Below are 14,970 nucleotides of genomic sequence, written 5' to 3'. Positions count from 1 at the left end.
ATATCTCCCAGAGGATGGCAAAGCCAGGTCAACACACCACATCCCGCCTTGTATCACAGCTCCTCAGCAGCACACAAAGTTGGATCAACTGGATTTCTACAGCTGCCTGCTCTGGGGTTGGTCCTATCCAGTACTTCCATCAGTGGCTTGGAAAATGGGATACAGTTTGCTTCTTTAGTCCATGCAGTCACCAAGCTAGGAAGGCCTGCAAGGATGAGACTGAGACTTGAACTGAGAATGGACTAAAGATCAGAAAAACATCTTTAAAATTCAGGATGAGGTTTGATAAGCAATTCTTGCTGAAGAATAATCTCTCATCCAAACTCCAGCTAAAGAACATCAACTAGCAGCCTGCAGAAAAGTGTCTAAGGTGGGATGGCTCAAAAGGTAACTGTGAGGTGGCAGGTATGAAAATGGCAGCCACTGCTCTGTGATACAGATATAGGATTACATCCTGGAGACAGACAAAATATCCATTTCCTTTTTCTTTAGAGCATTGGAAGAACAGCAGAGCATTGCATTGCCTGGAGAACTGCACTATTTCAGAGCACTGCATTTTAAGGAATAGGTGGACAAAAAGGTGATAGTCTAGATGACAGAGGAATTAAAAACAGTATCATGCACAAATCTGAAAAAAAAATTGCACTATCCAGTGTAAATAAGAGAAGAGGGAATGGGCTATCTGCAAGCACATCACAGGCTGCTGGAAGAATGAGTGAAATAACCATTCCCCTGTGTCCATGGAGGACAGGACAGGACAGAACAGGACAGAGAGCTACTGGTTTAAACTACAGCAAGAAAGATACAGGTTGGACTCGGGTAAAAAACCCTTGGCACAAAGGAGTGTGAAGTGCCAGACGCTGTGGGAAGAGTGCAGCACATGTGTCAAACATTCAGGATTGCGTGGGACAGATATCTGTCATGAACATGGCAACATGCCTTGAGATGGGCACCGACATGGGGTGATTTCGTCCAGTCCTTGTCTGTGACTTGCCGTTTCAAGGTTCACTTCACAGAGCATTTGAAAGGCTCACAGAACAGCAGAATTAGAGAGGCTCTCCCCAGGGTTTGTGACATGGCTACCAGCAAATTACACAGCAAAATGAGAAGACAGTAGCTGGAGGCAATACCTTTTACAGCAAAGGTTTGAGGAACATGCTTGTGCTAACGTCAATAGGAAAATTACAGATATGCCAACTTCTTAGGAGGAAGGAGAGACTCAAGTGAGTCTTGATTTCACTAACAGGTTCAGTCTCTTCATCTTTTTTTGAGGTGCCTTGTAATATAAAGGACCTCTTTCCCTGAAGGACTGGACACTCCCCAACTCACCTAAGTCATGCCTGTATCACTTCCAGTGAAAACATCCTCCTTCACTGCCTTGGGAAGATATGCCCTAATTACCAGCCCTGGTTCATCAGCCTCCCCAGAGTCCTGCAGAAGATCTAGGCCTGTTGTTCTCCAGTATCAAGTATTTGCCCACAAACATGGCATGACTCCAGCTCTCAGGTGGGTGGATGGAGGAGCTCTTGGAGATTCAGTGGTGGAAAAATCCCTCAAATCTCAGGAATCAGGTGCATTGGAAAGCACATGTCCCAGCCCAGCCTTCTCAAGGAAAAGGTTGTCTCATCCCACCCCAGACAGTCCCAGCATTGCTGCTTCTGCTGTAACTCTTTCTGAAACCCTTTCTGAATTCTAGACTGTCACTACTCATTTGGCTTCATTTCTAAGATGGGGACCAGCTACATCTGAAACATATCCCCCATAAACCCTCAACCACTTCCAGATCACATCCCACCCAATAAATGGCTGCAGGTTTTATATTGCTTCCTTTCTAGCTCCTGTAGCTATCAGTTCCCCTCATTCTTTCCATCTGGTTGCACACATCAACCTTCTCCTCCTTTTCAATGTGGATGCTCCTTGCTTTCAGAAAAGGACATGATTAAAAGACAATTAACGAAGTCCAAGCTCCCTGAAACTGAGAATTACCACTATTAAAGTTCCCACATATATTTGGGCAGATGCATTTTTGACACAAACTTTAATTACATGACCACATGCATGTGAGACTCCCCACTTCAGTCAGTCAGGAGGACAGATGTGTCCTGCTTTACAAACAGCTCCTTGATATCTTAGGTCTTCACTGTTTGGAGGGTGGTCCCAGGTCTTCTCTGCTGCATACTGTTCAAATTCTGCTCTGCAGGCAAAATTAGTCACTTCCTTCTGGGCTTTCCTGGAGCACTTGTCACTTTGATATCTAAGTGCTCTACAAATATTAACTAATTTACTTCAGCACCCCCAGACAAGAAGGAGGAAGTGTAATTACCCCAGATTTTCATAGCGAATCTAAGGCAAAGAAAGATCATAGTCAGAAGTATTTGTTGTTTCTGGGAGCCCAGCTGGAGATGCCCAGACCAATTTTTCAAGGCACAGTGCAGGCTATAGCATACTACATGTCCAAAGGGAAACTCTCCCTAATTCCTTCCAGCTGCAAATTAGTTTTCTTAATTACTTAAGCCTAATCCACCTCCCTGATGGCTTCCACCTGAGCACCAAACAAAGAGGACCTTACAGGAAAACCGCTCCTGATCCCGTAAGGAAGCTACAAAAAGGAAAACTTAATTTCTACCTTCTCTAACAGTACTCTACCTTGCAGAGCAGGTAGGCTGTGTTTCTATGCACAGTGCCGCTCAGGCTTTCACAGAAAGCACACTCCTAAACCTGTGCTGGAGAGTGGGTGTGGAGCAGTTAGCAGGTCTGGAGCCTTCACAGCCTTGGCAGACCCACTTGCTAGAGGGAATGCGACAGCTCCGAGCAAGGCCAATTCTTGCTTGTCCTTTCACACCTTTCCTGAGCCACCTCAACAACCAATATATCCCTTCGTAGTGGCTCCCAATCGCACCACTTCCTCCTTTCTCCTTCAGCTCCTACAGATCTCCAGGGACCAGTGCTGAGGCCTCAGTCATTTAGGACTAAACTCTTTAAACCAATTCAGCTTCAACAACCCCCCAGTACGAGGTGAACAGCCTTCCCAATAGGCTCAAGTCTGGCAAGTTGTAAGTGGAAACTGCAGATGGGACAGCTGGTGGAAAGCACAGCAAACCTCACCGCAACACCACTGGTTTGCAGTACGCTGTCCACCCCACGCCCACAGCACCCTTCAGTACCTCTCTCACACCATTGCTGCAGACCTCAGGAGCTCACATCCCACTCTGCACACTAGCCATCTCCCTACGTCGGAGAGGTGGGCTCTAGGTGCCATGACTCAGGCTGCCACTCGCTGCAGGGGACTGGTGTATCATTTTCCATCATTTTCCATGTTGGTGTCAGCAATTCCCCCTCTCTTCTCACTGCTTCTAGGGCAGCCCCTAGAGAAAGGACACGGGAACTCTCCCGTACATCTCTCCACAACGATGTGGCACATTTACTGTTACTCTCATTATGATCCTTTGGCCATCTTCTGACATCCTATCTCACAACATTTTCCTGACTGTGAGCATTAGCTATAAGAGACTGAACAACCCTGGACACCAACACCCTCTCTGTCACACCCACTCCTCCTTTCCCCAGAAAGCATTGCTCTCACCAACCTCCACTTGCTGGCAGATCTGTATCAGCTTGGCCATCTGATTTTCCAATTCACTGTTACGTTTAACCAGGTTGGTGAGATTCGTCTCCAGGGTTTGCTGTGAGTACAGAAATGGGAGAGGAGAGAAAGAAAAAAAAAAAGATATTAAAGACAGAAGGTGCAAGATCAGCAAAGTCAGAGGACTGTAACCAGTTGGTCATTAACAAATGAGACCATTTGTCATCAAACACATTGCCTCAGGGAGCAAAAATGTTAATAACTTTGGGGTTCCTGGCAGCTTCTTCTCATGCTGGCAGGTGCCAGCCTGGAGAGGTAGAGCTTTGGCTAGAAGAACAAAGCACCAGAGTGTGCACCTCCCTAAAACTCGTGTTGTCCCATTACTCTGCCCAGCATCAACCTAACATGGGCAGTGAAATGTAAGAGAATGGGGGAGCCACTGGGGAGAAAAGAGCGGATATCTGTCCTTCCATCTGCCAGGCCTTTGCTGCCTCATTCTAGAGACACCTGGAGAAACTGATGGTTTTGTTGCTGCAGAAAAGGTGAGTCTCTCCTGATTTTCCTGGAAAATGTTATGGGCACCAAGAAAAACATCAACAATGTTTAATTTTCTCAAGCTACCAAGCGCTTCTGTGAAAATGCTCACTCTCAAAATCCTGAGGTCTAAAATACAGCATTAAATCTCAAATTCATGTTTCCCTCCTTTCCTCCTACAAACCCAGAATTTCTCCTGGACTGACGGATACTTTTCAGACACTTGAGGCTAGCAGCCCTACCTAACCTTCCCAGATGTCTTGTGCAGGAAGCCTGGAACAGCCAGACCATACAAGCACCTGTGAGAACTGCAGCCCCACGTCTCCTGCCTTCCAATCTCACACATGGTCATATCAGACCTACTCACTTCTGCTGAACCCTCTGACAAGATCTCTCATGTTCCTAACAGAAAGAAGAAATCAAGCATACTGTAGTCATCAGGTTGTCTTGCACATTGTAAAATAGCTAAACAAGACCCCTAAGTCATCAAAAAGGGAATTTCTCCCTCCTTGCAAGTCATCTCTGCTGAAGCAACACATGCAAAAACACGGAGAGATGTGTGACTGCTACAGACAGAGTGCACAGCATTGAGGGATCCGGGGCCAGCACCGCTCTCCTTGTGTATGGAACGAAGGAACCAAGAATCTCCTCCAAGCAGTGGGCACAAAAGCCGGTGCTATGCCTAAACTCAGCAGTGTTTGGCCATTCCCTCCCAACACATCCCACCTTTTTATTCCAGCATAAAAAGCTGTTCTGCTTCAATTCCCAGCCAGGAAGTCTGTACGATATGAATGAATAGCTTCTATTTTCTATCCCTTCTCTCCCCTCCTCATCCTCTGTTTGTAACTGAAATAAAAGGCTCCTGGGAGAAGGTTGTGGTCTCTGCCACATAAATATAAGCTGCCTTCATTTCCGTTCCCAGCTCCCCAGTCACACTGCATTTTGCTCTTGTTAAGTGCAGTGTATTAACACAGTAGGATTTCAAGCAAAGCAGTTTGGGAATCCCCAGGGACTGCAGTTTGTTTTGGCGCTTATGCTGATGCATTTCCTTATCATTGTAGCCTCTAGCTTCTGCAGGCTGCCAGCTCTAGCTCACAGAAACACAAACAGAGAAAATGCTTTTAGTGCATGTGCAAGGACGCTCACGGGACTATCCTTGACCTAGCCTGGCAAACAGTGTTGCACAGAAGCCCTTCGCAACGAAGGGAGCTTGGGGAACCGGAAAGCTGCTGTTCATTTCTCAGTGCCAAAACGCGTGCACGAAAGAGGCACAAGCCTCTTGCATAAAATGCGGCCAGCCAGCAGGGCTGGAGTCAAGGCAGATTCTCCTTAGGGATGCAGAACAAGGAACCAGCCCTGCATTTAGCCAGAGAGCAGGGCAAGGGGTTTCAGTAGTGCCATACTCGCCTCAAGCTCTCCCGAAGCCTCCTGGCACTCTGCCCTGCCTTGTCAGCACGCAACACGTTGCCAAGAGGGCTAGAAAATAGAGTGCAGTGCCCCGTGCCCAAAAACCCAAACTGAGTAAATGGAGGACAGTGTCAAGAGAGGCACTGCACCCCCATCTGGGTGCCAGCAGCTCTTCTCTGTGTCACAGCACTGCAAGCTCTTTGCCTGTCCACCCAGACCCCCTTGCATGAGGCACTGCACATAGCATGAGGAGAGAGATTAAAAAAAAAAAAAAGAAAGAAAGACAACCAAGTGCACGCAGAGCAACCTAAGCACCTTTGCTGGCTGCAGAACCACCTTCTGCAATAGCAGCGCGGCCCACAGTTTTCCCCTCAAGTTGCTCAAGAAAGCCCACACATCATCACTTTAACCCAGTGACCTAAGGCGAATGACAGAGGCATCGAACCTAATGGAGAGAAAAAAGACTAGTTCACAGATTGCAGTGCCTAGCAGGTTGCATGTGGAGACTGGGACCCTTTGCATTAAGCAGAGCAGCCTGCAATCAACTTTCCAGTGCTGCCTGTTACGCTAAATGCTGGTTTGCTGCCACATCAGAGCCGGTGCGCTGGTTTATGTAATATTTATGGGGGAGAATGCAATCTGACAGAGCTTGGAACAGCTAAAAAAGAGAGCATTAGAAAAGACTTCAGTACCTGCAGACACACAGTGGACTTGTATTTTTTTATATCAATAATTCAAATGACACCACATTTCCGTTAAAATACATGATTCCACTAACAGAAAATCTTTTATAACAAAGTGCTCACTACCTGTTGCAATGATTATTGTGGAAAGGATATTCCATTAATATTTTGAACTTCAGGGCTGAAAGAGAGTTTCTGTGGTGTTTTATTCGCACTTGGCTAGAAACTGCAGCCCAAGGGTTTCATCAAGATGCCAAGAGGCCAATAAACAAGGCCTTTCTCTGCATGCACAGATAATTTGGGGGCTAGCTAGCCTAAAGAACTTAAGTCATAGTCATAAAGCACAGGCAAAGCATCAATCCCTGAAAACCACTGCCTCCCAAAATACTCAAAGCTCATTTGCAGTCCTGCAAATTACTAGCCAATGGCTGGTAAAGCATAATACAGAAATAGGCTTGAAAAATGGCATGAAACTCCCAGTGCTTTCATTAAACTGAAAGTGCTTTGCACAACAATGCTACATTGAGAATGAAAAAGCCAGCTGCTAACAGTTCTTGCCACCGTGTTTCCGTATAGTTCAGTATTATTAAACATAATTTGACTGAAGCGTTGAACATTTAACTTGCTAATTATCTTCCTCATCACCAACTTTGCTGCACTGAAGTCGCAGCTTTGATATCGCAGTGGATCTGCTTTAATGTTCTCGGGCTGTTGATAGAGGGCAGAAGGGGGAAGGTGCGGGCACGAGCTCTGAGACATGCTCTTTGAAGCACCGAAGTTTTTTGAAGCACCCATTTGCAGGATCACAAGTTTTCCAGGGGACAGCTTCACTCCTCCCCCTCATGTAAATATGCACAAAGATTACTGCCCAGCACTTATCCATTCGTTAAGTGCACGTTGATAATCCAGCAACGCCAAAAGCAGTGAGCAATGTTTTACAGGTATTAATGATGTCTTAAACAGAAAGCACCTGAACACCTCTCTTGCTGACCCTTGTCTTTCCAGGGCTTCCTTAGAAAGGCATATCTCTCTGCGGCTACTAATAAAAGCGCTTGTGCACCATATAAAAATAGAGATGCAACTAGCTCCTTCTCTTCAAATTGCTGGAAAAAAATACTAGACACTTTAATTATTCCAGGTGGTTATTCGTATGTTTATATAAATTATAGCAATTATAGTTTGTTTGTTTTTAATTGCATTGTAACACCCTCATAATTTCCCCAAACATTCACCTTCTGGCCTGAAATACAGACTATATGATTTCTCTGGGGAGAACTGGGAATAGAAGTGAGAGAAAGAGAGAAAAAAAAAGGAGCAACATTGTGCCTTTGAGCACATTTCATTTGAGACTAAATGTGAAGAAGGGGCTGGAACTCTCAAGAGAGGAAACCTGAGCGCATGGGTACTGCAGGGCTGAAGTGCAGCAAAGTGCATAGACACAGGTCAGCTCTGCACTGCTGGAAAGGAGCTGAACCTTTCCCAACCTGAGTTGGCAGCATCTGTACAGCTCTCAAAAGCACCATCTGAAGGTCAAGTCCTTTCCTACGGCTTCACAAGGAAGCTTACTGCTTGCATTGTTCCCCACGTACCTGCATGTGACCAAATGCAGAATAAATGCATTTGGCACACGAGTGAAGGAGCTGAATAACCCAAAACTGGTGTGCCAGCATGGACGTTCATGTTAATTAGCTACGTACATGATACATGACAACCTTTGGATTTTCCTTTTTCTCAAGACGTCAGATAAGAAGCTGATTTAAACAGAGATTTGTCTGCTTCTATTTGAAAGTAATATGTCAAGGGTCAAGACTACTTCAAGAATGATAAATCTTATATTTCCTCCTGTTACACTGTGCTTTGTGAAAGGTGGCTCTGCTTGCAATCCCAACAGGCCCCTACACTCCAGAACCTCTAGGTTGGGAAACATGCTGAAGAGCCCACTCCTAGCACAGCGGGCAGGGCTCTACCACACAGATCGGTGTGGAAGATGGTCCATGGCAGGAAACGCGGCTGCACTGGGAGTTTGCTCCCTCTTCGTATTGCTGTACTACTAGCTCAGCAGGGTGTCTGCTTTTGCCTTTGATGACTCCTCAGCATCTCTCTGGAAGTTGAACACCGCAGGGAAGTACAGTTTTAACCAGCTAGGAGATGTGAACGCAGCATCCAGCTCCTTTTGAGTCCAGTGCAGGCTGGCAGGAGACACGACATGGTTGTGCCAGCTCAGCCACTCTGTAGCATTTCACAAGCCTGACCTATAGCCAGACCTTGCCATGAGAGATCATTACTGTGCCCAGCAATCCCATGTGCCTGGCATAGCTCTGCTGCAACCATGACTGGCCAGCTGCACTGGAGCCAACCTGGACAACAAAAAGGCCAACTCCTGCAGAGTCCCCAAGAGACTCCTTCACTTTGAGTCTTAGGTCCTGCCCATCAGCAGGAAAACCAGGAGTAAGTGCACGTGCATGGAACAGGAGGATCTAGTGTGCCTATAGCCGAGAAAAGCCTTAGATACTTGCAAGCAAAGGCTATCACTGGTAGCAGTGAGCTTTTACTTCTGTTGGTCTGGGCTGAAGTTGATTTATAACTAGCTCCACTGATGCTCTGATGGGGAGAGTGAGGGTTCACCCTCAAATGATCCTAGCAAGAAGGCATAGAAGGAAATCATTCGGATTTGTTTTATTATAAGACTGGCTTTCCACATTTGTCTTTGTGCAAAGGCAGCCAAAACTGGAGAGTGTTTACATTCAATGATTCATTTAGGGCTTTTTTTTTTTGTTGTTGCTTTTGTTCATTTTAATTGTTTTAAATAAAGGGCACATGTCCCCTGTGCCCCCCCCCAAACACAAAACGTATGTTTACATATAAACACATGCGCGTGCGCGTGCACGCACGGACTGCAAAGTCAAACCAGATGGGAAGTGCTACCGCTGCATACCCGTGAGCTGGTACCCACACAACAGAGTAGACTCCTGCCTCCCTCCCTCCCTCCCTGCCACGAGCATCACAGCCCACCTTCCCCAGTGGCACTGGCACAACCCAGTGGGTGAGGAGCTCGCAGATGTGCTGCATTCAGGTTGGTGCTGGAGGAACATGACAATTCAGCAGCTTTGCCAAAAGGCCGGGGAACAGCAATGCTGTCCTGGCTGTGTTCCCCAGAGTGGACTGACTCCAGGACTGTATGGTCTGTACAGCGCTGTGCACACTACCAGCACTAATGGAGTGAGGGATGCTGCTCCTTACAGAAAGCATGGCCCGTGCAGGAAGGCAAGGCCCACCTGCAAAGGCAAGGGAAGTGCTGTCATGTCTGTCCCTAGGATGGGGAAGGCTCCCTGTGAGGGTGTGCAGGAAAGATCTGCCTGCCTGATCTGGAGCAGCATGAGGAAACCAGCTGCCCCTCTCTCAGCAGTGCCCTGCCCACAGCATCTGGTGGTTGCTGTAGTCGCTCCTGCTGGATTTTTTCTGATTTTTGAAAACAAAGTCAAAGCTCCTGGGGAGCAGGAGGCTGCGACTATATGAGCTCCACTTGCTGCTCGGAGGCCTGAGAAATCCACCTTCATGCCTCTACTCCAAGCCAAGAGGCCAGCCTGAACTGGCCTCTGCCTCAGATTTGGGGAGGAGAGACAGGGACACCAAGACGACTGGGTTCAGGAACGCTGCTGCCTATTCTGATTTAGCTGCAAACAATGCACATGGATGGCTCAGCCTCAGACACTTTTTTGACTCCTTCAGAACTGCATTTTGGGGTAGGAGGATGAAGGAATGGTTCTGCTGCATTCTCCCAGCTCCATTAACTACAACTGCCAAACCAAAACTTGGGCTCTTGCACATTATCAAGTATGCTACAATCAGGCTCCTCTTCATGGAAATGCCATGTCCAGAGCACTTTAAATTACTATAATGCTGGCAGATGTTCTTGGTCTCATCTCTGCTACTTGCAGTGCAGCGGAAGGACTCAGCACTGGGCCTATGCACTATGTACTGACAGATGTGCTGTCAGCTACACATCTCTCTGATAGCACGTTTATAATCAACTCCCATCCCTGAAAAAAATGGACTTGCAAGAACAACATCAGTGGGAAAATATGGTAAGACACTCATTTGCCCTTTTTTAATATAAGAATTGCAATACACAATAGAATAAGTTACAGACACAGCCTGCTGAATATCTCCTATGTAACTCACGTGTTGACGCTAATGCATTTTAAGTCGCTTTGGAGCACACTGAGCATAAACTGTAATAAAATACCAGCTTTCATTGAAGGATACCACCCTAACCAGCAGAGCTGACCTAGAAAATCAAGCAATTTGTAATGGGGAAGTTATGACAGTATTTCTAATTGTGCTGAAGACAGTCTGGAAAAGGAGCCCTGAGCCAAGCAGAGTCTCTGATAATTATCCCATCATTTAGAGGGAGGCCTGACCATGACAAGGTTGCATGTTTATCATTCCATCTTTTATTGCTCTGCCTACTTAGCATGAGGTCACACATTAAACTGTAATGTTAAGCAGAGCATTCATACATCCACTGTTTTCTCAGGTCACATCCCAGCCACCGACGTTAATGAAATCATTGTGTCTCTGGCAGGGGTCTGACATGTGAGTGTACATAACTGACGGCTGTGCTTGGGTGATGCTGGGAGAAAAGGCATCGTGTCCTCGTGGGTTTTGTTCCTCAGCTGATCCTCGGCTGCAACTGAGCCTCAAAGCCCAGCACAAGGGAGCACTGTTAAATCCCCAAAGCTGCCTGTAGGTCACCTCCAAGGAGGGGGACAAGGGACAAGATAAAGTGCATGAGCAAAAGATTGGGATGCATCTGAGGCTGCCTGATGTTGCACTGCAAAGAGAGCTTGAAGACTACCCCCACACTTACAGGGCAAAAATTCTGCAACAAAAACCCTCCTACATCCACAGTAAACAATTAGTGGCATTTTCCCTGGGCCAGGGCCCCTAGCAAAGCAGTGATTGCAGCAGGAGTCGCTGCAGGCAGGACAGCTGGGAGCAGAGATGGCTTCCAGCTGCACTTGGCTGTGCTGCCAACCTTTCGGGATGCCAGCAGAGACACCAGACACCCCTGCTGCTGCCTTTCACACTAACATGCCTCTCCCTCTGCCGGCCAGAGCAATTAAGGGCTGCTCTGAACATATTTATCATGTTCAAAGCCTGACAGATCACTGGCTCATTGTACATTTTCCCTTGTGCCAGCACTGGAAGCCACTCCAGAGAAAACCTCCCCCTGTGATGAGAAGAGCTGCTGGTGGGGAGGTGTGAAGGATGTGCAAAGTGACCCTGGACAGTGTACCATGCCACAGATGTTCCCACAAGTCTGTTCTGCTTTTTGTTTGCCAAGAAACCTGGGTGGCACCAGGAGTCCTGCAGAGAGGGGTGCACCCGGCTGTTGCTGCAGGGCCGAGCCAGTGTGCTCGCCTGGCTTCCATGGCATTTAGTCCTCAAGCAAAGTCTCCTAGTCCCCATCCTGGAGTACTGGGGCTCCTCACCCCATCCCCTTCTTCCTGCAGATAGCTAAAGAAAGAAGGAGATGTGGCATGGGTGTTTCCATAAGCTGCCAAAAGGTAGAATAGGAGAAAGACGAAGGCAGTTCCGGATGTACCACAAAATCCAAGTGCTCTGGATAATCTCCTTATTCAAACAGTACCACTGAGAAAGGAGGAGGAGGGTGGATCCACCAAGCACAGAGGTATCTAAGCCTAGCAAGACCTGGGGCTGGATTCTGGTCTCATTGATGCAAATACATCTCTTCTGTGTCCTTAGTCAAAATTCACAACGAGCTAAAAGAGCCTGCGAGCCCAAACCCACAGCTTTTCTGGTGCTGGGCAGGGACACACCTATGGCAGCAGGGTGAAGAGAGAAGGGAGGGAGCTGGGGAGGAAGACTCAGAAATCAGTGCTCCTAGACACAGCATTTCAAAGCAGACTGCATTAGCATATACTGTATCTAACATCTGCCTGCAGATTTCAATTTAGGAGAGAAAAAGAAAGAAGGAAACCTCCCAGTAAACAGGGCTAAATGAATGCAAAAAATGCAGCTCTGTTTGTTGTGCCATTGCCTAATTAGCACATTTTGGATTTGAGTCTTACTAGTTCTTTTCTAGCATCTTCTTTTGGACTGAGTTAATCAGCGTTGCTCTAACTCATCCTGCTCTAACTCATCCGACTACAGAGAGCAAACACCTCTCATGTCTCGCCTCACTAAAGATAGCAAAACAGTCTGGGTTTGTAATGCAATTCCTCTCTGCCCCAATTGGCCGTGCTTTGCACAGAGATCCACATCCACTACCCAGTGGGACACCATTACAAGCACGTCAAGTTCCCAGCAGCTCTAGCGTTTAATTAACTGCAGAGTCCCCAAGCCAGCCTAATGAGAGCAGATGGGCCTGCATGGAAGTTTACTTAACTACCAAAATGGCAATGCATTATTTACTCCGCCTTCCCGCAGTAGCTCTGCAGAAGGGGCTTGCTCCCAGCTGGCTCACTGCTGCTTTCCGTTTCTGCTCCTATTTTGTCCTTTGGCAACTCCACGGTGCCTCTGCTCTTCCTGACCCCTCTACCGCTGCAAAGTCACAGCCAGGGGTGGTGGTGGGGGGACACAACATCCACAACATCTTGATCGCGGCGCCAAAGAGGTTTGCACAGACACAAGGTCAATTTGCACCAGGCTTGTTTCCTTGCTGGTTTTCGGAGTGTCCTGGCCAAGCGCCTGCCACTGATGACCACAAATGCAGCAGCGCACTCCCAATTGCACTAAAGTCCATGCAGCTCTCCTCCACTATATGAAGGAGAGGAAGGAAGCACGTGGCTCTCAGAGGCAGGCAGATGTATCATCCACAGGTTTTTTTCTTTCTCAGTCTGTAACAAGCGCTACTTTGGCCACTGCCTGGTAACGGCAGTTCACAGTCCTGCTGGCTCAGCAAAAGCTTGTTCGGCCACAAATGATGCGAGTCAGCCTCTGAGGGATGAGGAATTGCAGTTCACATGTATGCTGGAGACACCTTCCTGTGGGAAATCAAATGTCCTGATGCTTTTGAAATAGCCCAGGCAGTCAGTAAAATGCAGCTAGTCTGGATCTAAGGTGACTCCACATGCCATGAGAGCTACTGCACAAGTCATGCCAACAGGAAGTACCTGGGGCCATAAGGGGTGTCTGTGACAGGTCTGGATTGGCAGGGAGCTTATGCCCATGTCTGAAGCCCTTGCTTCCCCAGAAAGGACTTCCAGGGCTTCTGCTGTCTGCTTGCCAGTCTCCCTTTTAATGAGAAATTCACTTCCTTCAAAGCCAAGCACCCAGGCTTTCTCAAACACATCACCTAAGGGGACAATAAGTTTTTTTTCCTCTCCCCATAATTGCTGTGGTTTTTACTACTCTGGACATATGGGCTTCAGGTAATTCTCTCAGCAGCTCCTCAAGGGCCTGGCTACACATCAAGGCAGAATTCTTCATTACAGCAAGAATGCACTTACCCTGTTGGCAGAAAGGGAAGTGTGCTTTGCCTGGCACGTGCACTTAGGCACACGGTCACATGCCTGACAGAGCTTAACAACGCCAACATCCAAAGGTTGGCCAATTCAGAGACATGCAAGAGCTACCCTGCAACTGCACTATCAGGGAGAGGGATGAGAAGGGCCTGTAGCATGGAGGAAGAAGTTGAGCAGAGCAATCCTGTGCTCCTGGGCAGGGAGGCGAGTTTTCTGCATGCAGACTCATCCAAAAAATGTAACATTTACAACACATCATTCTACTTATAGAGTGATAAGTGAGATACTTATTCCAGGGTAATGGGAAAAAACCGCCATGGCTTACGGCATCTACTCTTATCAGCATCCAGTTGTGTACAACAATTAATCCAGCCACAGGATTGTTTCAAAAGTAGCTTGAAGTGCAGCACTTGCCAGCAAAAATACAATGTTGTCTATCAGCTCTCCAGGTGGTACTGCCTGATTGATTTAATAGATGTTCACACAAGCCTAACTCCTAAGTGGTTCTCCTAACTGAGAACCCATGGTCTTCTTGGCCTCATTACAACATTTACAAGGAAGGACTGCTCAAGTAATCAGCATGAGGATCGGGTAGGAATGCTACTGAAATTCAGAAAACCTCTACTAGTACTGCAAGGAGAAGCAACCCCATATGGAGGGTTGTGCATGGCTGTAACAAGCTGTTAGCTTGCAGGAGACAGTTTCCAAAAGACTGCACCCTGGTTTGTCCTTTATAAGAGCTAGTATCTCTTCGCAGTGAGTGCAAGGCTGCAGAAACTTGACTCCAGTGATCCCAAAGTTCTGGGTAGCCTCATCCCCTGCTTTGCAATGGGGAAGCATGCATTGGGATAAGGAGTCAAGACTTTGCAATGGTCCAACGTGCCCTGGCCACCTGCCCCATCTTCTTCTCCACAAGGCCTCTATGCCCTTGCAGATGTGTATGTGTACTATCCAGCCCAGCCAGATCCCCATGTACTACAGCCTCCTAATTTTTCCTCTCACTTGACCCTCTTGCATACACCCATATATGCCTGCTAATACTACACTGAGGTAACTGTGACTCTAAGTCACAACCCTATGTCCCTATAAATCAAAACAAGGAGCTTCCAGGACATGTCAGATAGCAAGAGAGCACAGTAAACCCACTCTGGCCAGGACACATCTTTTTATATGCTCCACCCGCGTTACAGGATAGAAGGAAAATCTCTGAACAGCTTTGGCCAAATTCCTCCAGCAAATTACTCATTCATCTCTGCCGATCCAACAAGACTGC

The 14,970-nt window shown here is 47.3% G+C and overlaps 1 protein-coding gene across 4 annotated transcripts in view; it reads right to left on the bottom strand.

Annotated features, from left to right (window-relative positions):
• MID2 (midline 2) overlaps positions 1 to 14,970 on the bottom strand; it is a 167,750-nt gene that overhangs the window by 57,300 nt on the left and 95,480 nt on the right. For 3 of the 4 annotated variants that reach the window (XM_062584485.1, XM_062584484.1, XM_062584482.1), the window contains exon 3: positions 3,588 to 3,683. The exons of the other annotated variant lie outside the window; for it this stretch is intronic. In XM_062584485.1, the coding sequence (XP_062440469.1) occupies positions 3,588 to 3,683 (96 nt within the window). The remainder of the gene's footprint in view (positions 1 to 3,587; positions 3,684 to 14,970) is intronic. 4 annotated transcript variants of the gene reach the window in all.

The sequence above is a fragment of the Rhea pennata genome, chromosome 11 (genome assembly GCF_028389875.1).
Source record: "Rhea pennata isolate bPtePen1 chromosome 11, bPtePen1.pri, whole genome shotgun sequence".
Classification (NCBI taxonomy): Eukaryota; Metazoa; Chordata; class Aves; order Rheiformes; family Rheidae; genus Rhea; species Rhea pennata.
Note: the sequence above shows the minus strand (reverse complement) of the source record. Positions and strands in the feature narration are given on the sequence as shown.